This window comes from Ranitomeya variabilis, chromosome 6, assembly GCF_051348905.1.
Source record: "Ranitomeya variabilis isolate aRanVar5 chromosome 6, aRanVar5.hap1, whole genome shotgun sequence".
Lineage (NCBI taxonomy): Eukaryota > Metazoa > Chordata > Amphibia > Anura > Dendrobatidae > Ranitomeya > Ranitomeya variabilis.
This window is the reverse complement of record NC_135237.1, coordinates 349,300,608-349,324,933: the sequence shown is the minus strand read 5'-3', so window position 1 is coordinate 349,324,933 and position 24,326 is coordinate 349,300,608. Positions and strand designations below refer to the sequence as shown.

Sequence of the window (24,326 nt, the reverse complement as noted above, 5' to 3'; positions counted from 1 at the left end):
TACTTACACACAAAAATGTAAGGCTTGTTTTGAGTTTGCCAAAAGACATGTGGGGATTCCCCAAATGTATGGAGGAAGGTAATGTGGTTGGATGAGACCAAAATTTAACTTTGTGGCCACCAAAGTAAACACAATGTCTGGCATCAAACTAATACAGCTCATCCCTGCAAGAACACCATCCACACAGTGAAACCTGGTGGCTCCATCATGCTGCAGGGACAAATAACAGGTAGAAATGATAGGCAATTAGCAAGACAACCCCTATAAAAGAGTGGATCTGAAGTGGGTGACCACAGATAATTTCTCTGTTCTCATCCTTATTGGCTGTTGATTTGGCCACTTTTGCATTTTGTCATTGTTTTCCACCCCTATAGGAAAAGTAGCATAAGGCTGTGTCTAAAACCTACAGAAATTACTCAGGTATGGCTGGCACATCAATGCGAGCGGTGGCAAGGAGTGTAGCTGTGTCTCTCAGCACAGTGCCCAGAGCACTGAGCAGATACAGTACCAGGAGACAGGCCAGTACACCAGGAGATGTGGAGGAGACCTGAGAAAGGCAACAACCCAGCAGCAGGACCGCTACCTCCTTCTTTGTGCAAGGAGGAGTGTTGTGAATTAGACTTTTTTGGCTCCCTCTTGTGGTCACTAGTGAAATGACTCTGGGATTGTCTTTCCTCAGTTTGGCACCCACCTGGGTCGTTAGTCCAGGGGTGTTGCTATATGAACTTCCTGAATTCTCAGTCTGGTGCCTGGCATCGTTGTAATCAGTCCTTTCTGTTTGCTCCTGTCTGCTGGTCCTGGTTCTTGCAAAATTAAGCTAAGTCTTGCTTCCTTGTTTTTTGGTTATTTGCATTGCTCTTATTTTTTGTCCAGCTTGTACTAAATGTGATTCCTGATTTTGCTGGAAGCTCTAGGGGGCTGGTATTCTCCCCCCGGGCCGTTAGACGGTTCGGGGGTTCTTGAATATCCAGCGTGGAAATTTTGATAGGGTTTTTGCTGACCGTATAAGTCATCTTACTATATTCTGCTATTAGTCAGTGGGCCTCTCTTTGCTAAATACCTAGTTCATTCTTACGTTTGTCTTTTCTTCTTACCTCACCGTTATTATTCGTTGGGGGCTTGTATCCAAGTTTTGGGGTCTTTTCTCTGGAGGCAAGAAAGGTCTATCTTTTCCCTTCTAGGGTTAGTTAGATCTCCGGCTGGCGCGAGACGTCTAGAACCAACGTAGGCACGTTCCCCGGCTGCTGCAATTTGTGGTGCTAGGATTAGATATACGGTCAGCCCAGTTACCACTGTCCTATGAGCTGGTTTTTTGTGTTTGCAGACTTGGTATTTATTTCTGAGACCCTCTGCCATTGGGGTCATAACAGTATGCCAGGCCTACATTGAATGGTTTAGACACTATGACCCCAAATGGACTAAATGAGTCACTCTCGTTTTCCTCTTTTCTTTGAGTTGCTCTGGTTTATATACAGTCATAGTTATTCCTTGAAATATCATGAATAATCAATATTCCTGTCTTCTTGCCTCCCCCCGGTGAGGCTTGGGTGTGTGTTTTTTTGTTTTTAAGTCACTGGTTTTAACTTGTTTTGTCTTTTTATCTTTTATCTATCTCTGCTATCCCAGGCATTATACTCCTACTGGACATGGTTGTCCACCCTGATATCGCCCCTATTCTTCAGTATTGTTTCTGGACCATCTGAACATGCACAAGGGATGCGACACTACGTGATGCTGCACATCCCTGAACTATTGTGTTTCTATATGGCACCGTATTTATATGTACTGTATTTATGCTCTGTACCTTTAGATATTTCCTTTGTACACATGTATTTTACATTGGCGGTGCAGGATGTTTATATGGCGCCGTATTTAAATATATTGTGGTAATACTCTGTATCTCAGATATCCTCTGGGTACACATATACTTTATATTGGTGGCGCAGTAGGGGTGCGCAAGCGTGCTGCGGTGCCGGCACTGGCTGTGCAGCGGTGCGTCTTTATCTTCTTCCATGGGCCGGGGGATTGCTCCTCCTCCCCTCTCCCATGTGACGACGATGACGCTCTGCTTCTATGGCCGGGTGCCTGGCAACTGCGGTGCGCATGCGCCGTTGATCCTATCTGCGATTGGCCGGCATGTTGTCACATGTCAGGTCAGAGGCTAACTTAAGGTCCTGCCTGGGCTATTATGGCATTCCCTTGAGAAAGCGGGGTCTGTTACCCGCGAAACGCGCGTCGGGAGACGCACACCCGGCCCTGGACTCCTGTAAACTTAATGCCCGGTAAGCACTTTACCCCTAGGGGTTACCCATTATCATACTTTTGCAGCACTATGCAGCCACTTACGGGGTAACAAGCGGTCCTTCTATTTAGGCACGGTACTGTTTGTATACTATGCACTATGCACTTTATGCCAGGTTGCGTATTTAACCTGTGCTGCGTGTCTGAATTTCTGGCCATTCTGTTTAGGAGTCCTGTGGTCCCCCCCTTGGGCTTTTCCCTGCTACTTTTTATGCACTTTTTTGTACTTTGTATGTTTATCTAATAAAGTGTTTTCATTTTCTATACCTGTTTGCTCTTCTTTCCTCCGGAGTGACAACAGTTCTTATTGAGCGGGTTCTTTTGTGTGACTCTTGACATATCTTTGTCGAGTGATATGCGTGGCACTGATATGTTGCCCTTGAGGTTGTGTTATTTATTGAATGTTTAATGCATTGCAGAAGTGGGATAATAAGAAAGGAAATTCTGAGTTTTTTTTTTTTTTCCTCTCTTTCTTCCTCCCCTTTACCTCTGAGTGGCTTATGCTTGCTGCAGACATGAATGTCCAGACTTTGATTACAAGTGTGGATCAGCTTGCTGTTCGTGTGCAGAGCATACAAGATTTTGTTACCAGTAGTCCAATGTCTGAACCTAAAATACCTATTCCTGAACTGTTCTCTGGAGACCGATTTAAGTTTAGGAATTTCAGGAATAATTGTAAATTGTTTCTATCTCTGAGACCCCGTTCGTCTGGAGACTCAGCTCAGCAAGTTAAAATTGTTATCTCTTTCTTGCGGGGCGACCCTCAGGATTGGGCTTTCTCGCTAGCGCCAGGAGATCCGGCATTGGCGAATATTGATGCGTTTTTTCTGGCGCTCGGATTGCTTTACGAGGAACCCAATCTTGAAATTCAGGCAGAAAAAGCCTTGCTGGCTATTTCTCAGGGCCAGGATGAAGCTGAAGTGTATTGCCAAAAATTTCGGAAATGGTCCGTGCTTACTCAGTGGAATGAGTGTGCTCTGGCCGCAAATTTCAGAAATGGCCTTTCTGAAGCCATTAAGAATGTGATGGTGGGTTTCTCCATTCCTACAAGTCTGAATGATTCCATGGCGCTGGCTATTCAAATTGATCGGCGTTTGCGGGAGCGCAAAACTGCTAATCCTCTGGTGGTGTTGTCTGAACAGACACCTGATTTAATGCAATGTGATAGAATTCAGACTAGAAATGAACGGAAAAATCATAGACGTCAGAATGGGTTGTGTTTTTACTGTGGTGATTCTACACATGTTATATCAGCATGCTCTAAACGCCTAACAAGGGTTGTTAGCCCTGTCGCCATTGGTAATTTGCAACCTAAATTTATTTTGTCTGTGACTTTAATTTGCTCATTGTCTTCCTACCCTGTTATGGCGTTTGTGGATTCAGGTGCTGCCCTGAGTCTTATGGATCTGTCATTTGCCAGGCGCTGTGGTTTTGTTCTTGAGCCATTGGTAAATCCTATCCCTCTTAGAGGTATTGATGCTACGCCATTGGCGGAAAATAAACCGCAGTTTTGGACACAGGTAACCATGTGCATGACTCCTGAACATCGGGAGGTGATTCGTTTTCTTGTTCTGCATAAAATGCATGATTTGGTCGTTTTGGGTCTACCATGGTTACAGACCCATAATCCAGTCTTGGATTGGAAGGCAATGTCTGTGTCAAGTTGGGGCTGTCAGGGAATTCATGGTGATTCCCCGCCGGTGTCTATTGCTTCCTCTACTCCTTCGGAAGTTCCTGAGTATTTGTCTGATTTTCAGGATGTATTCAGCGAGTCCAGGTCCAGTGCTCTGCCTCCTCATAGGGACTGTGACTGCGCTATAGATTTGATTCCAGGTAGTAAATTTCCTAAGGGAAGACTATTTAATCTGTCTGTACCTGAGCATACCGCAATGCGTTCGTATATCAAGGAATCTCTGGAGAAGGGGCATATCCGTCCATCCTCTTCCCCTCTTGGTGCGGGATTCTTTTTTGTGGCCAAGAAGGACGGATCTTTGAGACCTTGTATTGACTATCGGCTTCTGAATAAAATCACTGTTAAATTTCAGTATCCTTTGCCTCTGTTGTCGGACTTGTTTGCCCGGATTAAAGGTGCCAAGTGGTTCACCAAGATAGATCTTCGTGGTGCGTACAACCTTGTGCGCATTAAGCAGGGAGATGAATGGAAAACTGCATTTAATACGCCCGAAGGTCATTTTGAGTACTTGGTGATGCCTTTTGGGCTCTCTAATGCTCCTTCAGTGTTTCAGTCCTTTATGCATGATATTTTCCGGAAGTATCTGGATAAATTTATGATTGTTTATCTGGATGATATTCTGTTTTTTTCTGATGATTGGGACTCGCATGTAGAGCAGGTCAGGATGGTGTTTCAGGTCTTGCGTGAGAATGCTTTGTTTGTTAAGGGCTCAAAGTGTCTCTTTGGAGTACAGAAGGTTCCCTTTTTGGGTTTTATTTTTTCCCCTTCTGCGGTGGAGATGGACCCAGTCAAGGTCCGAGCTATTCATGATTGGACTCAACCCACGTCAGTTAAGAGTCTTCAGAAGTTCTTGGGTTTTGCTAACTTCTACCGTCGTTTTATCGCTAATTTTTCTAGCGTTGTTAAACCTTTGACGGATATGACCAAGAAAGGTTCTGATGTTGCTAACTGGGCTCCTGCAGCCATGGAGGCTTTCCAAGAGTTGAAGCGCCGGTTTACTTCAGCGCCTGTTTTGTGCCAGCCTGATGTCTCACTTCCCTTTCAGGTTGAAGTGGATGCTTCTGAGATTGGGGCAGGGGCCGTTTTGTCGCAGAGAGGCCCTGGTTGCTCTGTAATGAGACCATGTGCTTTTTTCTCTAGGAAGTTTTCGCCTGCTGAGCGGAATTATGATGTTGGCAATCGGGAGTTGCTGGCCATGAAGTGGGCATTTGAGGAGTGGCGTCATTGGCTCGAGGGTGCTAAGCATCGTGTGGTGGTCTTGACTGATCACAAAAATCTGATGTATCTCGAGTCTGCTAAACGCCTGAATCCTAGACAGGCCCGTTGGTCATTGTTTTTCTCCCGTTTTGACTTTGTGGTCTCGTATTTACCAGGTTCAAAGAATGTGAAGGCTGATGCTCTTTCAAGGAGCTTTGTGCCTGACTCTCCTGGAGTCGCAGAACCAGTTGGTATTCTTAAAGAGGGAGTAATCTTGTCAGCCATTTCTCCGGATTTGCAACGTGTGTTGCAGAGATTTCAGGCTGGTAGACCTGACTCTTGTCCACCTGACAGACTGTTTGTTCCTGATAAGTGGACCAGCAGAGTCATTTCCGAGGTTCATTCCTCGGTGTTGGCAGGGCATCCGGGAATTTTTGGCACCAGAGATTTGGTGGCTAGGTCCTTTTGGTGGCCTTCCTTGTCACGGGATGTGCGGTCATTTGTGCAGTCCTGTGGGACTTGTGCTCGAGCTAAGCCTTGCTGTTCTCGTGCCAGCGGGTTGCTCTTGCCCTTGCCTGTCCCGAAGAGGCCTTGGACACACATTTCCATGGATTTCATTTCAGATCTTCCGGTGTCTCAGGGCATGTCTGTCATCTGGGTGGTATGTGATCGCTTTTCCAAGATGGTCCGTTTGGTATCTTTGCCTAAGCTGCCTTCCTCTTCCGATCTGGTTCCTTTGTTCTTTCAGAATGTGGTTCGTTTACACGGCATTCCTGAGAATATCGTGTCTGACAGAGGATCCCAGTTTGTTTCCAGGTTCTGGCGATCCTTTTGTGCTAAGATGGGCATTGATTTGTCGTTTTCGTCTGCCTTTCATCCTCAGACTAATGGACAAACGGAGCGAACTAATCAGACTCTGGAGGCTTATTTGAGGTGTTTTGTTTCTGCAGATCAGGATGATTGGGTGACCTTCTTGCCGTTGGCTGAGTTTGCCCTTAATAATCGGGCTAGTTCCGCTACTTTGGTTTCGCCATTTTTCTGCAACTCTGGTTTCCATCCTCGTTTTTCCTCAGGACATGTGGAGCCTTCTGACTGTCCTGGGGTAGATTCTGTGGTGGATAGGTTGCAGCAGATTTGGAATCATGTGGTGGACAACTTAAAGTTGTCACAGGAGAAGGCTCAGCGTTTTGCCAACCGCCGCCGCGGTGTGGGTCCCCGACTTCGTGTTGGGGATTTGGTATGGCTGTCTTCTCGATTTGTTCCTATGAAGGTCTCCTCTCCTAAATTTAAGCCTCGCTTCATCGGTCCTTACAAGATATTGGAAATCCTTAATCCTGTGTCCTTTCGCTTGGATCTTCCGGTGTCGTTTGCCATTCACAACGTGTTCCATAGGTCTTTGTTGCGGCGGTACGTTGTACCTGTGGTTCCTTCTGTTGAGCCTCCTGCTCCGGTGTTGGTTGAGGGCGAGTTGGAGTACGTGGTGGAGAAGATCTTGGATTCTCGTCTCTCCAGGCGGAGGCTTCAGTATCTGGTCAAGTGGAAGGGCTATGGTCAGGAGCATAATTCCTGGGTGGTTGCCTCTGATGTGCATGCGGCCGATTTAGTTCGTGCCTTTCACGCTGCTCATCCAGATCGCCCTGGTGGTCTTGGTGAGGGTTCGGTGACCCCTCCTTAAAGGGGGGGTACTGTTGTGAATTAGACTTTTTTGGCTCCCTCTTGTGGTCACTAGTGATATGACTCTGGGATTGTCTTTCCTCAGTTTGGCACCCACCTGGGTCGTTAGTCCAGGGGTGTTGCTATATGAACTTCCTGAATTCTCAGTCTGGTGCCTGGCATCGTTGTAATCAGTCCTTTCTGTTTGCTCCTGTCTGCTGGTCCTGGTTCTTGCAAAATTAAGCTAAGTCTTGCTTCCTTGTTTTTTGGTTATTTGCATTGCTCTTATTTTTTGTCCAGCTTGTACTAAATATGATTCCTGATTTTGCTGGAATCTCTAGGGGGCTGGTATTCTCCCCCCGGGCCGTTAGACGGTTCGGGGGTTCTTGAATATCCAGCGTGGAACTTTTGATAGGGTTTTTGCTGACCGTATAAGTCATCTTACTATATTCTGCTATTAGTCAGTGGGCCTCTCTTTGCTAAATACCTAGTTCATTCTTACGTTTGTCTTTTCTTCTTACCTCACCGTTATTATTCGTTGGGGGCTTGTATCCAACTTTTGGGGTCTTTTCTCTGGAGGCAAGAAAGGTCTATCTTTTCCCTTCTAGGGTTAGTTCGTTCTCCGGCTGGCGCGAGACGTCTAGAACCAACGTAGGCACGTTCCCCGGCTGCTGCTATTTGTGGTGCTAGGATTAGATATACGGTCAGCCCAGTTACCACTGCCCTATGAGCTGGTTTTTTGTGTTTGCAGACTTGGTATTTATTTCTGAGACCCTCTGCCATTGGGGTCATAACAGAGGAGCAGGAGGAGCAGTGCCAGAGCCCTGCAAATTGAACTCCAGCAGGCCACTAACATTCATGTATTTGCTCATACTGTCAGAACCAGACTCCATGTGAGTGGTATGAGGGCCCGACATCCACAAGTGAGTGTTGTGCTTACATCTCAATGCCATGCGGTGGACTAGCATTTGCCAGAGAACACCAAAATTGTCAGATTCGACCTTGCGCCCTGTGCTCTTCACGGATGAGAGCAGGTTCACTCTGAATACATGTGAAACATAGACTCTGGAGACACCATGGAGAATGTTCTGCTGCCTGCTGCATCCTTCAGCATGACCGATTTGGCAGTGGGTCAGTAATCATGTGGGGAGGCATTTCTTTGGAGGCCCTCCATGTGCTAGCCAAACATACCCTGACTGCCATTAGGTACCGGGATGAAATACTCAGACCCATTGTGAGACCATATGCAGGTGCACTGGTTCCTGGGCTCCTTCTGATGCATGACAATGCTAGACCTCATGTGGCTGAAGTGTGTCAGCAGTTCCTGCATGATGAAGGCATTGATGCTATGGACTGGCCTGCCCGTTCCACACACATGATTCAAATCGAGAACATCTGGGACATCATGTCTCATTCCATCCACATTGCATCACAGACTGCCCAGGAGTTGACTGATACTTTAATTCTGGGAGGAGATCCCTCAGGAGAACATCCGTCGCTTAATAAGGAGCATGCCCAGGCATTGTAGACAGGTGATACAGGCAACTGGAGGCCACACAAAACTACTTAGCATAATTTTCTTTTCTTGAGGCATTTCCACTGAAGTTGGATCAGCCTGTAATATTATTTCCCACTTTGATTATAAATATTATTCCAAATCCAGACATCTATGGGATATTAATTTTGATTTACATTGATACTTTTTTATGTTTTATTGTTCTCAACACATTCCACTATGTAATGAATATAGATTTGCAACTGGAATATTTCATTCAGTGATATCTAGGATGTGGTATTTTAGTGTTCCCTTTATTTTTTTGAGCAGTGTATATCACTTAACTCCTTGAAATCTCTAGATACTTATCATCTACAAATATAAGCATCACATGTATTGGGCTTAACTTTTCTTTATACATAAGTGAATGATACACCATAATTTTCTTACACTTGTCATACAGGGTCCTCATTGTCATGTGCTAGAGAAAAGCTAACGCTTTCCATAATCTAATTTAGTTTGTGGTTGTCTCAAGTAACGGTACACCCCTGCCCTACCCACACTAGTATAGTCACATGAGCAGATAGGTCTCCAAGTTTCAAAAGGTTACAGTACAAAAAAAACAATGTGTAGCATGAAAGATAAGCGCTCTAATCTATGGAGCAACTCTCCATCATAAACATGATATGGGTAGACAACACTATGAAGGAAAATATCAAACCTGTCAGCTTCGAGGTGCTTGTTGTGTTTTGATGTTCCATAAAATGGACCCTGGAATTCCCATGATTGTATGAGCAATTACTTGAAGAATGAGTACACAAAGCTTCTCTAAGGGTCATGAAAATGTCTCTCTCTGTTTCATTTCTCTGAAAAACATAAAGTTAAAAGGATGTTGAAGATGATTTCTAATGAGTGAGAACATTCTATACTGTATACTGAATTGTGTGTTTTCCTACCAACGATATGACTTTCAGGAGCACCATTGATGCTCTTCACTGATTTTCTTAGCACAAACGCCATCTTTCTTTAGATTAGCATAGATTGGAGTATATGCCATCACTTATTGATTGGTAGAGGTTTGACCTCTAGGATCCTCACAGAATCCATTGGCTGCAGAGATGATTCAGTTATTCTTAATAGCAATGCTCCCAGCTCAAAGCTGTGCAAGGAACTACAGAATACCATTCACTTGAAAAGGGGCAGTTCAGCAGTTCCCTACACAGTTGGTGACTAGGGCACCATTCTGCAGAACTTTGGCCTCTTCTTTTTCTGAGTTAGTGATTCCAGAAGTCTAGCTCACACTGATAAAATGAAAGCATAGTCTCGCGATATGCCAGTGCTTCATAAAAAGGACATAACTCTTTAAGGCCATGTTCACACTTTGCGGTTTTTACCGCGGAACTGCCGCGATTTTGATGCTGCGGGTCCGCAGCAGTTTCCATTGCGTTTACATTTACATGTAAACCCTATGGAAACCGCAAACCGCTGTGCACATGCTGCGGGAAAAACCGCGCAGAAACGCAGCGGTTTACAACCCGCAGCATGTCACTTCTTTGTGCAGAATCGCTGCGATTCTGCACCCATAGGAATGCATTGAACCGCTTACTTCCCGCATGGGGCTGTGCCCACGTTGCGGGAAGTAAGCGGATAATGTGCGGGTGGTACCCTGGGAACCATATTTGTGTGTAAAAAAAAAGTTAAAATAAAAAATCATGTTATACTCACCACTCAGCGCTGCACGAGGCCGGCCGGTCAGAGTTGCTGTGCGAACAGGACCTGCGGTGACGTCGCGGTCACATGACCGTGACGTCACGAAGGGTCCTTCTCGCACATCATCTTTGGAACCGGACCGCCGGGTGCAGCGCCGAGGAGATCGGGACGTCAGAGGGTGAGTATATAAACTTTTTTTTTTATTTTAACATTACTATTGATGCTGCATATTGCTGCATATGCAGCATCAATAGTATAGGCGGAAACCCGCAGCGGAAACCGTGGAACAAACCGCAATAAATCTGCAGGGATAACCGCAGCGGTTTTGCCCTGCAAATTTATCAAATCCGCTGCGGGAGAACCCGCAGAGGTCACCCGCAAAGTGTGAACATAGCCTAAGAGTAATTTCAAAAGTTAATTTCTCAGTAATGGAGGAACTGACTGGACATGTAAAGGTATTGCTGTACTTGTCTTTGAAAAAGAGTTATATGTTTATATAAATAGTTTGGTGGTGAAATCCAGCTGAAAGATTCCCTTTAATAAGAAAAATAACTTAATTTTGCATTATTAGCTCGTCATCATTGTTTGTTCTATATAGTGGAGAATATAAGGAAATATGTAATTGTAAGGGAAACTATAATATCAATAAAGTAACTAGTTAAGGCTGCATCCAAACAATTGTCTCTACACAAAGGACATAACATCTGCCTACTCTAATTCCATTAACTCAGAACAACAGAGGGGGTCTCCCGAGAGACTATTAAGAAATAAAGGCCCTTGTTTCTGTCTTTAACAGGGCACCTCCCCAATATTACTAACACACCCAGTCTAGAGGATACTGTTGGGAGAAAACCTCTTTTTGGGATAATAGCTTCACTTGGGTACTACAACTGCACAGGGCACTACATGGCAGAGTGAGGAATGCTTCTACCCATATGGATGTGACCCAGAGAACAGTCTGCACTTCAATTGGGTGAGATCCACAATGTTTCTTCCTTTTTCATTCACCTTATTGCATTGTGACATTTTACTTATTTAGTCCTAGCTCACTAGTCAGATATGTTAGTTAGCAATCTTACTAAAGGATGGGAATGCTTTTTTGTGGTTTGTTGTATCTTGATAGAAGGTGTTAGGTTTGGATTTGGGCACTTGCTGCTCTGCTGAATTTGTAATTTATGATTTATTTAACAGTATCCTGGAGGGGTCTCCCAGGAGAATACTGAGACATGTCAAACTTAGCTACTGGATCCAGAACTTTAAAGGAGTTAGCAGATGGTTTGTAACTGGGCAGAATATTTCCTATTGACTGTAAAGTGAGGAGGAGTGGGGAAGACACAGAATATTTGAAATACGACAACCTAGGCCATCGTCCATTCACAATCTTTTAAATGGGCCAATCCGGGTCATACTGGAAATATGAGCCTGTGGTCTGGGGTATAAAAAGCTTAGTGGAACAAAAAGAAGTTGTTCACATGTGGGGGCGGTGTATGCTGGTGTGATCCATAATTAATTTATCTCTCAAGGAAACAGATGACTGTAGATATAAACGTTTAGGTATTTCTGTTATTTCTCCCTTTTTATTTTATAACTGTTTTGCATATTTGTGCGTCATTTTATTTGTATCTTTTTATATCTTTTATTGCAAGCACTGTATATTTTTAAATTAAAGTTTTACATATTTAATAAGTTGATCCTTGTATGCTCTAAAGAATCCATAGCCTTTCAGAGAGTTTGTGACCTTTTGATTGTCAGACAGTAATATATTTTGGGGTCTCATCACCTCGAGTGTTTGATGAGTGGTGGCAGCAGGTAAGGAATCACGATGTGAATGTGTCGGGGTGTGATTTAAGCTCACTTTATAGCCTAAAACAGAGCTTGCAAGCTGGATTGAGAGAGGAGATAAATTAATCATTGCATGCACACCCCACATCACATGCTGAGAAGGGAGTCAATACCATGCAGCCTCAGCAAAGAACCGTCACAACCATGAAAAGCTTAAAGTGCGCATAAGAGAACATGTCCTTGGGATACAGGCTGCAGCGACGTGCACGGAGGACTCCACCCTCAAGACAATACCCCATCACTTCAAAGCTTTTCATGGTTGTGACGGTACTTTGCTGAGGGTGCGTGGTATTGACTCCCTTAATATCAATATTAGAGGTGGTGGTCTCTCTAAACGTTTGGGCCAGTTAGAAATGCGGTGGATCTGCACCCTTAATACAATCCAACCCCTGGGTCTTAATGAAAATGTAAGTTTTGTGCCATTCCTCTGATTGCCCGGTCGCTGACTGTACAAGTATTCTTCCGCATCTACTTATGTTTTTATATGTTTTTAATACTTTGTAATTTTTTTATGTAGGTTTGGAAATGGTCTGATCCAACAGTTGCTGTACATTGCTGAACACGTCACAATGGCTTTTCTAATGTGAACTGCTTAGACAATCAATAAGAAATATCGTCTGGCTATATGGATACTTGCGTTCTATTTAAATACTTTGGATAAATATATCATTACCCTATAAATGCAGAGTTTTTCAACCCATGATGTCACCTAACTGGGATAGTTTATGTTATATCATTTATACGTAGAAAGACGCCAAGGATTGATATGCTACTACGCTATTATAATATATATACTTCTTAGTATGATATTGTCTCTGTATATATTTATATATTTTGATATTTAATTGCTTCTATAATATGGTTGTATTGTTTGTGTTTATACTCTAATATTGTATGGGTTGTGGAGTTATACACCATAGCGCCTCTTCTTGTGTACCTTTATATACTAATTTTGTTATCTATTTGTATTTTGAGACTATCTAACATCCAATTTGATATTTTGAACTTAAATCCCATTATATCCGTGATCTGCCCTCAGCTGTCATGGCTGCTGGTGCTTCAAAACTCCTGTACGCATGCTCCATTACTCCTTGTATGCTCGCCGGTTTGTGCTCTAAGCGACGTGTCTGTTTCCGGATCACGTGGGGTCTCACTTTTTTTCCGGTTTCAGCTTGTGCGCTGTACACGATCCGGAGGCTGCAATGGTAGCCACGGTGATGCGGTGCTTTCCTTGAGACTTCATTTCCGGCCCACTGGTATTTAAACATGCGACGCTATTACATACTCCACACCCCTTGAGGAAGGTCTTCTGACAGAAACATACGTCGGGGTGTGCGGGCGTGCCACAGTGACCCCCTATAACGACCCATCAAGGTATCAGTATTTATTATTATGCACTTTACTTTTTACACCACTTGTTAATATGGATCGTATATGTACACTGTGGAGATATATATACTTAAATGTCTGTGACATGCCTGAACTTAGCATTTCTTTTGGATGCCACTAACATCTAATTTTACTCTTCCCTGGGCCCTATTTGCCCCTTATCCCTGTTTTGATATTGTTAATATAGATTTATATTTTGGCTATTTCTAACGGACTTCATGACTGTAGTTTTTGCCCTTTGGGTTTTGCTTGTATATTACCTAGGAGAAGCATAGCTAAGCAGCTACATGGTTCTCACTGGAGTTCCTGATGGTAGAGTCAGACTTGAGCTACAGGTAGCCAACAGTTACCACTCCTAGGCAGTCCCCAGTAAAGCAACTGTGATCCCAAGGGTCAGGTACGCCGACATGGACTGGGCTCGGAGTAAATTGGCAGCACAGGATATGGACTCAGTTCAGACTCCAAAGGTTCTGGATCCTCAGGCAGAAGGGATACTCAATAGAGTTACAGACAGGGATGGATTCGGATCCCCGGGCAGGCTCCGACAGTACTCACTCTGGAACTCTAACCAGGACTGATACAAGTGCAGATTCTAGTACTGATAGAATGGTTTGAGGCTTGGATACAACAAGTGTGCAAAGAGAAAATAGAGGGCACCATCATAAATATGATCGGGATCTACCTGAAACATATCGAAATTGAACTGACCTAAGTAGAAAAAAAGAAGGTATACAAGCACAAGGATCATCATCAATATAAAAAATGTATATGTTTATTGACAACAAACCAAGACAAAAATATTTAAAAACACTAAAAAGGCACAAAAAGCCGTAACAGTATAACAGATCACAACACTAAAGTATTGGAATCTAATATATCTGTCTGTAGAAAAATGTGCAAAAAAGGCAGTAAAAAATACATTACAGTATTATGAAACCATCATTGATTGTGTATACTTCACACTAGACCTTGGAAATCAAGGTCCCAGAATCTGGAGGAAGAACGGAGAGACAGACAATCCAAGCTGCTTGAGGTCTAGTGTGAAGTTTCCACAATCAGTGATGGTTTAGGGAGCCATGTCATCTGCTGGTGTAGGTCCACTGTGTTTTATCAAGACGAAAGTCAGCGCAGCCGTCTACCAGGAAATTTTAGAGCACTTCATGCTTCCCTTTGCCAACAAGCTTTTTGGAAATGGAAATTTCATTCTCTAGCAGGACTTGGCACCTGTCCACACTGCCAAAAGTAGCAATACCTAGTTTAAAAACAAAAATATCACTGTGCTTGATTGGCCAGCAAACTCGCCTGACCTTAATGCCATAGAGGTATTGGAAAGAGGAAGATGAGAGACACCAGACCCAAAAATGAAGACGAACTGAAGGCTGCTATCAAAGCAACCTGGGCTTCCATAACACCTCAGCAGCGCCACAGGCTTATAGCCTCCTTGCCACACCACATTGATACAGTAATTGATGGCAAAGAAGCCCCAACCAAGTATTGAGTGCATTTACTGAATATACATTTCACTAGGCCAACATTTCGGATTTTAAAATCATTTTTCCAGCTAGTTTTATAAAGTATTCTAATTTACTGAGATAATGACTTTTGGGTTTTAATTGGCTGTAAGCCATAATCACCAACATTAACAGAAATAAACACTTGAAATAGATAACTCTGTTTGTAATGACTCTATCTAATATATGAGTTTCACTTTTTGTATTGAAGAACTGAAATAAATTAACTTTTTGATGATATACTAATTTTGTGAGATGCACCTGTATCTAACCACAACCATAATACAACTGCCCTGCCATAGCTTTTAGTTGAGCTGTGTGCATGACATGTGTTAAAACACTTTTCTGCCACTATTCCACCACTCATAGTGTCCTAAAGACGTTGTGAGTGACAGTTTAGGCACCCTATAGGATAAAGGGTGTGCTGGACAGTCAGTTTTGTGAGTGACAGTACGGTCATCCAATCTGAGGTAGGGGCGTGCTAGGCTGTCAGTATTGTGAATGACAGATCAGCTGTCCAATCTGGAAGGGCCTGTGGGGTTTTCTTCAGGTGTCACCTGTTCAGATAATAATGAGAAATGTACAGATAATAAATGGGAAATATTTAAGAACATTCTAAATAGGCACTTTAAGTGGTGGGAAAAAAAGGACAAGAAATAGGAAAAACCCAATGTGGCTAAAAAAGGAAGTAAGAAGGGCAATTAACAGTAGAAAGAAATGATTTAAACTACTAAAGCAGAATGGCACCGTTGAAGCTCTAAAAAATTATAGGGACAAAATTACTTTATCTAAAAGACTAATTAAAGCTGCCAAAAAGGAAACAGAGAAGCACATTACTAAGCAGAGTAAAACTAATCCCAAACTGTTCTTCAACTATATCAATAGTAAAAGAATCAAAAGTGAAAGTGTAGGCCCCTTAAAAAATTGTGAGGAAAGAATGGTTGTAGATGACGAGGAATAAGCTAATAAATTAAACACCTTCTTCTCCACGGTATTCACTATGGAAAATGAAATGCTAGGTGAAATACTGAGAGACAAAGAAAACCCTATATTAAGGGTCACCAAAGGGTAACCCAAGAAGAGGTGCGAAACCGGCTAAATAAGATTAAAATAGATAAATCTCCGGGTCCTGCTGGCATGCACCCACAAGTACTAAGAGAACTAAGAAATGTAATAGAAAACCATTATTTCTTATATTTAGGGACTCTATAACGACAGGGTCTGTTCCACAGGACTGGTGCATAGCAAATGTGGTACCAATATTCGAAAAGGGCTCTAAAAGTGAACCTGCAAATTATAGGCAAGTAAGTCTAACCTCTATTGTTGCTAAAATATTTGAAGGGTTTCTGAGAGATGTTATTCTGCATTATCTCAATGAGAATAACTGTTTAACTCCATATCAACGTGTGTTTATGCAGGATCGCTCTTGTTAAACCAATCTAATCAGTTTTTATGAAGAGGTAAGCTATAGACTGGACCAAGGTGAGCCATTGGACGTGGTATATCTTGTTTTTACCTAAGCGTTTGATACCATGCCACACAAGAGGATGGTACACAAAATGAGAATGCTGGGTCTGGGTGAAAATGTGTGTAAATGGGTTAGTAACTGGCTTAGTGATAGAAAGCAGAGGGTGGTTATAAATGGCATAGTCTCTAACTGGGTCGCTGTGACCAGTGGGGTATCGCAGGGGTCAGTGTTGGGACCTATTCTCTTCAACATATTTATTAACGATCTGGTAGAAGATTTATACAGTAAAATATCGATATTTGCAGATGATACAAAGCTATGTAAAGCAGACAATACAAGAGAAGATAGTATTCTGCTACAGATGGATGTGGATAAGTTGGAAACTTGGGCCGAAAGGTGGCAGATGCGGTTTAACAATGATAAATGTAAGGTTATGCACATGGGAAGAAGGAATCAATATCACCATTACACACTGAACGGGAAACCACTGGGTATATCTGACATGGAGAAGGACTTGGGGATCCTAGTTAATGATAAACTTACTTGGAGCAGCCAGTGCCAGGCAGCGGCTGCCAAGGCAAACCGGATCATGGGGTGCATTAAAAGTGGTCTGGGTGCACATGATGAGAGCATTATACTGCCTCTGTACAAATCTCTGGATAGACCGCGTATGGACTGTGTACAGTTTTTGGCACCGGTGCTCACGAAGGATATAATGGAACTAGAGAGAGTACAAAGGAGGGCAACAAAATTAATAAAGGGGATGGGGGAACTACAATATCCAGAGAGATTAGCAAAATTAGGATTATTTAGTCTAGAAAAAAGTAAACTGAGGGGAGATCTAGTAACCACGTATAAGTAAATAAGGGGACAATACAAATATCTCTCCGAGGATCTGTTTATACCTAGGAAGGTGATGGTCACAAGGGGGCATTCTCTGCGTCTGGAGGAGAGGTTTTCCACCAACATAGAAGAGGATTCTTTACTGTTAGGGCAGTGAGAATCTGGAATTCCTTGTCTTAGGAGGTGGTGATGTCAAACTTAGTTGAGGGGTTCAAGAGAGGCCTAGATGTCTTCCTAGAGCGTAACAATATTGTACCTTACAGTTATTAGGTTCTTTAGAAGGACGTAGATCTGGGGATTTATTCTGATGGAATATAGGCTGAACTGGATGGACAAATGTGTTTTTTCGGCCTTGCTAACTATGTTACTATATTACCTGGCTATTTAGCTGGCAATGATTAGAACATTACCAGTTGCAGCCATGCTCTGTGGACTGTTTGCTCTGTCTTCTGATCTTCATTGCCGGACCATGAACTTGCCTTTTGACTACCCATTTGAATTACCCCTTTTGCCTCAACACACTCTGACCTCAGTTACCTGACCCCAAACTTTGCCTATGACTATCCGTTTGTTTCATTCCTTTGCATTGATATATCCTCCTGGTTTTTGACATCAGACTTCTTGACTTCCCAGCCTCACAGCTTATCCATGAGAAGTGACTCAGCGTCACAGTTTCCCAATAAATGAAATGTGCGATAGATGCCTTAATTGAGGCAAGTCAGCGGGTGCTCTTGGACACAATGGGCATGCCATCAAAACTCCCATTTGGGAAAAAGGGGAAATGTAAAAAAAGATTTCTAGATATGTTGAAGTATAAATAGATGAAACTCACTAATATTTTATATCAACAAAGATGTCCTAAACTCGAGATGCCAGCAAAATCCACAGGTCCAACATCACTTCAGCAATTTGTGTAGAGGAGGGATAATTGGCTTTTTAAACTTTTTTTTTTTTCAAGAGGACAGCCGCTTTCACGTCAGTGTTAATACTGTTTGCACATCAAACAGTCCGGGTTTAGAGAAAAGAAAACATCAAAAAATTTTCAGTCTGTAAGGGGAACTCCATTCAATTTAGAGATGTGGTATGGGCATAAAATTAGCAAATTTCCAAATGGAGTATGTCTAGAGTCACATTACTAACTTGATAGAATGAAAAAAAATTAGCATCTAAACATAGAAAATTTTAAATGCTACTTCACAAATAAACCTTAATCTGGAATAAACACGTAAATGCTATTGCAACGTGGCTTATACTGCAACACAATATAAGTTTTCATTTCTATCATATGAAGATATAATTGTATCCTAGATTAGACATATATATGCAGTATATTCCTATATGCAAAAAATAGACTTACCTGTATATACTCGAGTATAAGTCAACCCGAGTATAAGCTGAGGCACCTAATTTTACCACAAAAAACTGGAAAAACTTATTGACTCGAGTATTAGCCTAGGGTGGGAAATACAGCAGCTACTGGTAAATTTCAAAGATAAAAATAGATACCAATAAAATTACATTAATTGAGACATGGGCCCCATAAGATGCTCCATACAAAATACGACCCATATAATGCTCCATAAAGTTGATGATGGCCCCATAAGATGCTCCATACAAAAATAAGCCCCATATAAAAATATGACCTATATAATGCTCCATAAAGTTGATGATGGCTCCATAAGCTGCTCCAAACAAAAATATGCACCATATAATGCTCTATAATGATGATGGTCCCATAAGATGCTCCAAACAAAAATACGCCCCATATATGGTATATTGCTGCTGCTGCAATAAAAAAAAAAATACATACTCACCTCTCCTCGCTGTCCGCTGCTCCTCAGCGTCGCCGGCTCTCTGCAGTGACTGTTCAGGCAGAGGGCGCTCAATAATCACGTCATCGTGCCCTCTGACCAGAACGACACAGCCAGAGGATGCGGAAGACACAGTGCAGCAGTGGAACGGGGACCGGTGAATTTCGCAAGTTCCGGGGGCCTGAGCAAGCGGTGGCACAGGCACCTGGCCCCCATAGCGCGCCGGGGTCCCCACCTGCTCAGGACACCGGCACTTGCCCTGGAGCCAACGCCGACTGCCGACCCTGTTAGCAGCCATCGGGAATACTTACCAAGGCTGCAGTGGAGCGCGGACATGTTCCGGAGATGACGGGAACCTCCACACTGGGACCGTAACTTGTGTATAAGCTGAGGGGGGTCTTTTTCAGCCAAAAAAAGGGGCTGAAAAAAACTCGGCTTATACATGAGTATATATGGTAATTTTGTGAAATGACATACACATTAGAGCAGTTTCAGACAATTATTGCAAAGGGCTCCTATATGAGGCTTGTGTTATGGCCTACCCAGGTATTACACACACAAACATACACACACAATATGCACATACACATGCATGGCACACACATACACCAAGAAGGAAAGGTTGTGGGATTATGGATCGATGGACCTTCCAGCAGTAGATATTGATGATTTGCATGCCCAAGTGCATTCAGCATGGCAGAACATTACTCAGACAAACATTAAAAAGGATATTTCAACAATTTTTTCATAGTGAACTGGAGAGACTATGTAATAGTGACTGCAGAGTGAAATAATACCTTTTTTATTTGTTTTTTTCTATTTTATCTCTCCACAGCAGAGATATTAGCAATCAAAGTGTATGACCCCTAATGAGATAATTGTTGTTAAGACCAAATGGGCATAATCAGAGAGTTTTCACTGAGGTGGTGTATGATGCTGACCAACCACAAGCAAGAAACAACCCTCAAAGAACAGAAAACACACTCCCACTAAAGCTTAGAGCAAGTTTCTCAGTGTGTGAGATGTATAATGTCAGACAGCTCTGTTCTCCTGGTCTAACCTCCTGCATGAGTCAGTGTGGGGGGAGAGGCAGCGTGGCTGAGTTTAGCTGTGTCACATTACAAACCTTTCTATCAGCTCTCTCCCTTGCATAGCACTGTCAGCTCTGCTCTTCTGCTCCTAACCCACACTGTTTGCCCAGTGGGGAAAATTCAAAGTGTCAATATACTTAAGTCTGCTGAGTTCAGACAACTTATAATCACTCCACAGTATGATTAGTGTCAGATGTCAATAAATCTCTTACAGGAGTAGCCCAGAAGAAGCAGATTACTCTGGTGTCAATCATAACACTCACTGCTCTCACTGCAGAGCTATTACAAGTTGCTTGAGCACAGCAGACATACAGCAAGTGTTATTACTCTCTTCACACAGGTACAATCTCTGCGTTCTGTCATCTGCTGCTTATTATCCTGCAACATTTCCTTTAATGGTACAATCTCTGCTTGCTGTCATCTGCTGCTTATGATCCTGCAACATTTCCTTTAATGGTACAATCTCTGCTTGCTGTCATTTGCTGCTTATCATCCTCAACATTTCCTTTAACCCCTTAGTGACAGAGCCAATTTGGTACTTAATGACCGAGCCAATTTTTACAATTTGGACCACTGTCACTTTATGAGGTTATAACTCTGGAACGCTTTATCGGATCCCGCTGATTCTGAGACTGTTTTTTCGTGGCATATTGTACTTCAAGTGAGTGGTAACATTTCTTCGATATTACTTGCGATTATTTATGAAAAAAACGGAAATATGGCGAAAATTTTTAAAATTTTGCAATTTTCAAACTTTGTATTTTTATGCCCTTAAATCAGAGAGATATGTCATAAAAAATAGTTAATAAATAATATTTCCCACATGTCCACTTTACATCAGCACAATTTTGGAAACAAAATTTTTTTTTGTTAGGGAGTTATAAGGGTTAAAAGTTGACCAGCAATTTCTCATTTTGACAACACCATGTTTTTTTTAGGGACCACATCACCTTTGAAGTCATTTTGAGGGGTCTATATGATAGAAAATAACCAAGTGTGACACCATTCTAAAAACTGCACCCCTCAAGCTGCTCAAAACCACATTCAAGAAGTTTATTAACCCTTTACGTACTTCACAGGAACTGAAACAATGTGGAAGAAAAAAATGAACATTTAACTTTTTTTTGCAAACATTTTACTTCAGAACCATTTTTTTAAATTTTCACAAGTGTAAAAACAGAAATTTAACCAAAAATTTTGTTGTGCAATTTCTCCTGAGTACGCCGATACCCCATATGTGGAGGTAAACCACTGTTTGGGCGCACCGCAGAGCTTGGAAGTGAAGGAGCGCCGTTTGACTGTTTCAATGCAGAATTGGCTGGAATTGAGATCGGACGCCATGTCGCGTTTGGAGAGCCCCTAATGTGCCTAAACAGTGGAAACCCCCCACAAGTGACACCATTTTGGAAACTAGACCCCTTAAGGAACTTATCTAGATGTGTGGTGAGCACTTTGAACCCCCAAGTGCTTCACAGAAGTTTATAACGTAGAGCCGTGAAAATAAAAAATCGCATTTGTTTTCACAAAAATGATTTTTTTCGCCCACAAATTCTTATTTTCACAAGGGTAACAGGAGAAATTAGACCACAAAAGTTGCTGTGCAATTTCTCCTGAGTATGTCGATACCCCATATGTGGGAGTAAACCACTGTTTGGGCGCACCGCAGAGCTTGGAAGTGAAGGAGCACCGTTTGACTTTTTCAATGCAGAATTGGCTGGAATTGAGATCGGATGCCATGTCGCGTTTGGAGAGCCCCTGATGTGCCTAAACAGTGGAAACCCCCCACAAATGACACCATTTTGGAAACTAGACCCCTTAAGGAACTTATCTAGATGTGTGGTGAGCACTTTAAACCCCCAGGTGCTTCACAGAAGTTTATAACGTAGAGCCGTGAAAATAAAAAAAATCGCATTTTTTCTACAAAAATGATCTTTTTGCCTCCAAATTTTTATTTTACCAAGGGTAACAGGAGAAAATGGACAGCAGAAGTTGTTGTACAATTTGTCCTGAGTACGCCGACATCCGATATGTGGGGGTAAACCACTGTTTGGGCGCATGGCTGAGCTCGGAAGCAAAGGAGCGCCATTTGACTTTTCAATGCAAAATTGACTGGAATTGAGATCGGACGCCATGTCGCGTTTGGAGAGCCCCTGATGTGCCTAAACAGTAGAAACCCCCCAAAAGTGACCCCATTTTGAAAACTAGACACCCCACAGAACTTATCTAGATGTGTAGTGAGAACTTTGAATGCCCAAGTGCATCACAAAAGTTTATAATGCAGAGTCGTGAAAATAAAAAATATTTTTTTTTTTAACAAAAAAGATTTTTTAGCCCCCCAAGTTTTTATTTTCACAAGGGTAACAAGAGAAATTTGACCCCAAAAGTTGTTGTCAATTTGTCCTGAGTATGCTGGTACCCCATATGTGGGGGTAAACCACTGTTTGGGCGCATGGCTGAGCTCGGAAGGGAAGGAGTGCCGTTTTGGAATGCAGACTTTGATAGAATTGTCTGCTGGCGTTATGTTGCGTTTGCAGACCCCTAATGTACCTAAACAGTAGAAACCCCCCACAAGTGACCAAATTTTGGAAACTAGACCCCCTAAGGAACTTATCTAGATATGTGTTGAGAACTTTGAATGCTCAAGTGCTTCACAGAAGTTTATAATGCAGAGTAGTGAAAATAAAAATATATTTTTTTTCCCACAAAAAAGATTTTTAGCCCCCAAGTTTTTATTTTCACAAGGGTAACAGGAGAAATTGGACACCAATATTTGTTCTCCAATTTGTCCTGAGTATGCTGGTACCCCATATGTGGGGGTAAACCACTGTTTGGGCACACGGCAGAGCTCGGAAGAGAAGGAGCGCCATTTTGGAATTCAGACTTTGATAGAATTGTCTGTGGGTGTTATGTTGCGTTTGCAGAGCCCCTGATGTACCTAAACAGTAGAAACCCCCACAAGTGACCACATTTTGGAAACTAGACCCCCTAAGGAACTTATCTAGATATGTGGTGAGAACTTTGAATGCTCAAGTGCTTCACAGAAGTTTATAATGCAGAGTAGTGAAAATAAAAAAATATTTTTTTTCCCACAAAAAAGATTTTTAGCCCCCAAGTTTTTATTTTCACAAGGGTAACAGGAAAAATTGGACCCGAAAAGTTGTTGTCCAATTTATCCCGAGTACGCTGATGCCCCATATGTGGGGGTAAACCGCTGTTTGGACGCACGGCAGAGCTCAGAAGGGAGGGAGCACCATTTGACTTTTTTAGCGCAAAATTGTCTGTCGTGTTTGGAGACCCCCTGATGTACCTAAACAGTGGAAACCCCCCAATTCTAACTCCAACCCTAACTCCAACACACCCCTAACCCTAATCTCAACCCGATCCATAATCCTAATCACAACCCTAACGATAATCACAACCCTAACCCCAAAACAGCCCTAATCTCAACTCTAACCATAACCCTAATCAAAACCCTAAATCCAACACACCCCTAACCCTAATCTCAACCCTAACCTCAAACCTAACCCTAATCCCAATACACCCCTAACCCTAATCCCAACCCTAACCTTAACCCTAATCCCAACCCTAACCCTAATCCCAACCCTAATCCCAAACTTAACCCTAATTCCAACCGTAACCCTAATACCAACCCTAATCCAAACCCTAACCCTAATCCCAACTCTATCCCTAACTTTAGCCCCAACCCTAACCCTAACCCTAATTTTAGCCCCAACCCTAGCCCTAACCCTAACTTCAGCCCCAATCCTAACCCTAAATTTAACCCTAGCCCTAACTTTAGCCCCAACCCTAACCCTAAGGCTACTTTCACACTTGCGTCGTGTGGCATCCGTCACAATCCGTCGTTTTGGACAAAAAACAGATCCTACAAATGTGCCCACAGGATGCCTTTTTTGCCCATAGACTTGTATTACCGACGGATGGCCACACGTCGCGTCCATCGTGCACTGGATCCGTTGTGTTTTGGCGGACCGTCGTCACAAAAAAAGTTCAATGTAACCTTTTTTTGTACGTCGCGTCCGCCATTTCCGCGCATGCGTGGCCGTAACTCTGCCCCCTCCTCCCCAAGACATAGACTGGGCAGCGGATGCGTTGAAAAACTGCATCCACTGCCCACGTTGTGCACAATTTTCACAACGTGCGTCGGTACGTCGGGCTGACGCATTGCGACCGCCCCGTACCGACGCAAGTGTGAAAGAAGCCTAAGGCTACTTTCACACTAGCGTCGTACTCGGCCCATCGCAGTGTGTCAGGCCGACGTACCGACGCTAGCGTTGTAAGCGCCGCACAACGGGTGCAGAGGA

General features: G+C 42.9%; 1 protein-coding gene across 1 annotated transcript in view; it reads right to left on the bottom strand.

Annotated features, from left to right (window-relative positions):
* LOC143782459 (uncharacterized) overlaps nucleotides 1-24,326 on the bottom strand; it is a 43,575-nt gene that overhangs the window by 10,795 nt on the left and 8,454 nt on the right. Inside the window, exon 3 of the mRNA XM_077269920.1 lies at nucleotides 9,061-9,205. Coding sequence (XP_077126035.1) covers nucleotides 9,061-9,205 — 145 coding nt within the window. The remainder of the gene's footprint in view (nucleotides 1-9,060; nucleotides 9,206-24,326) is intronic.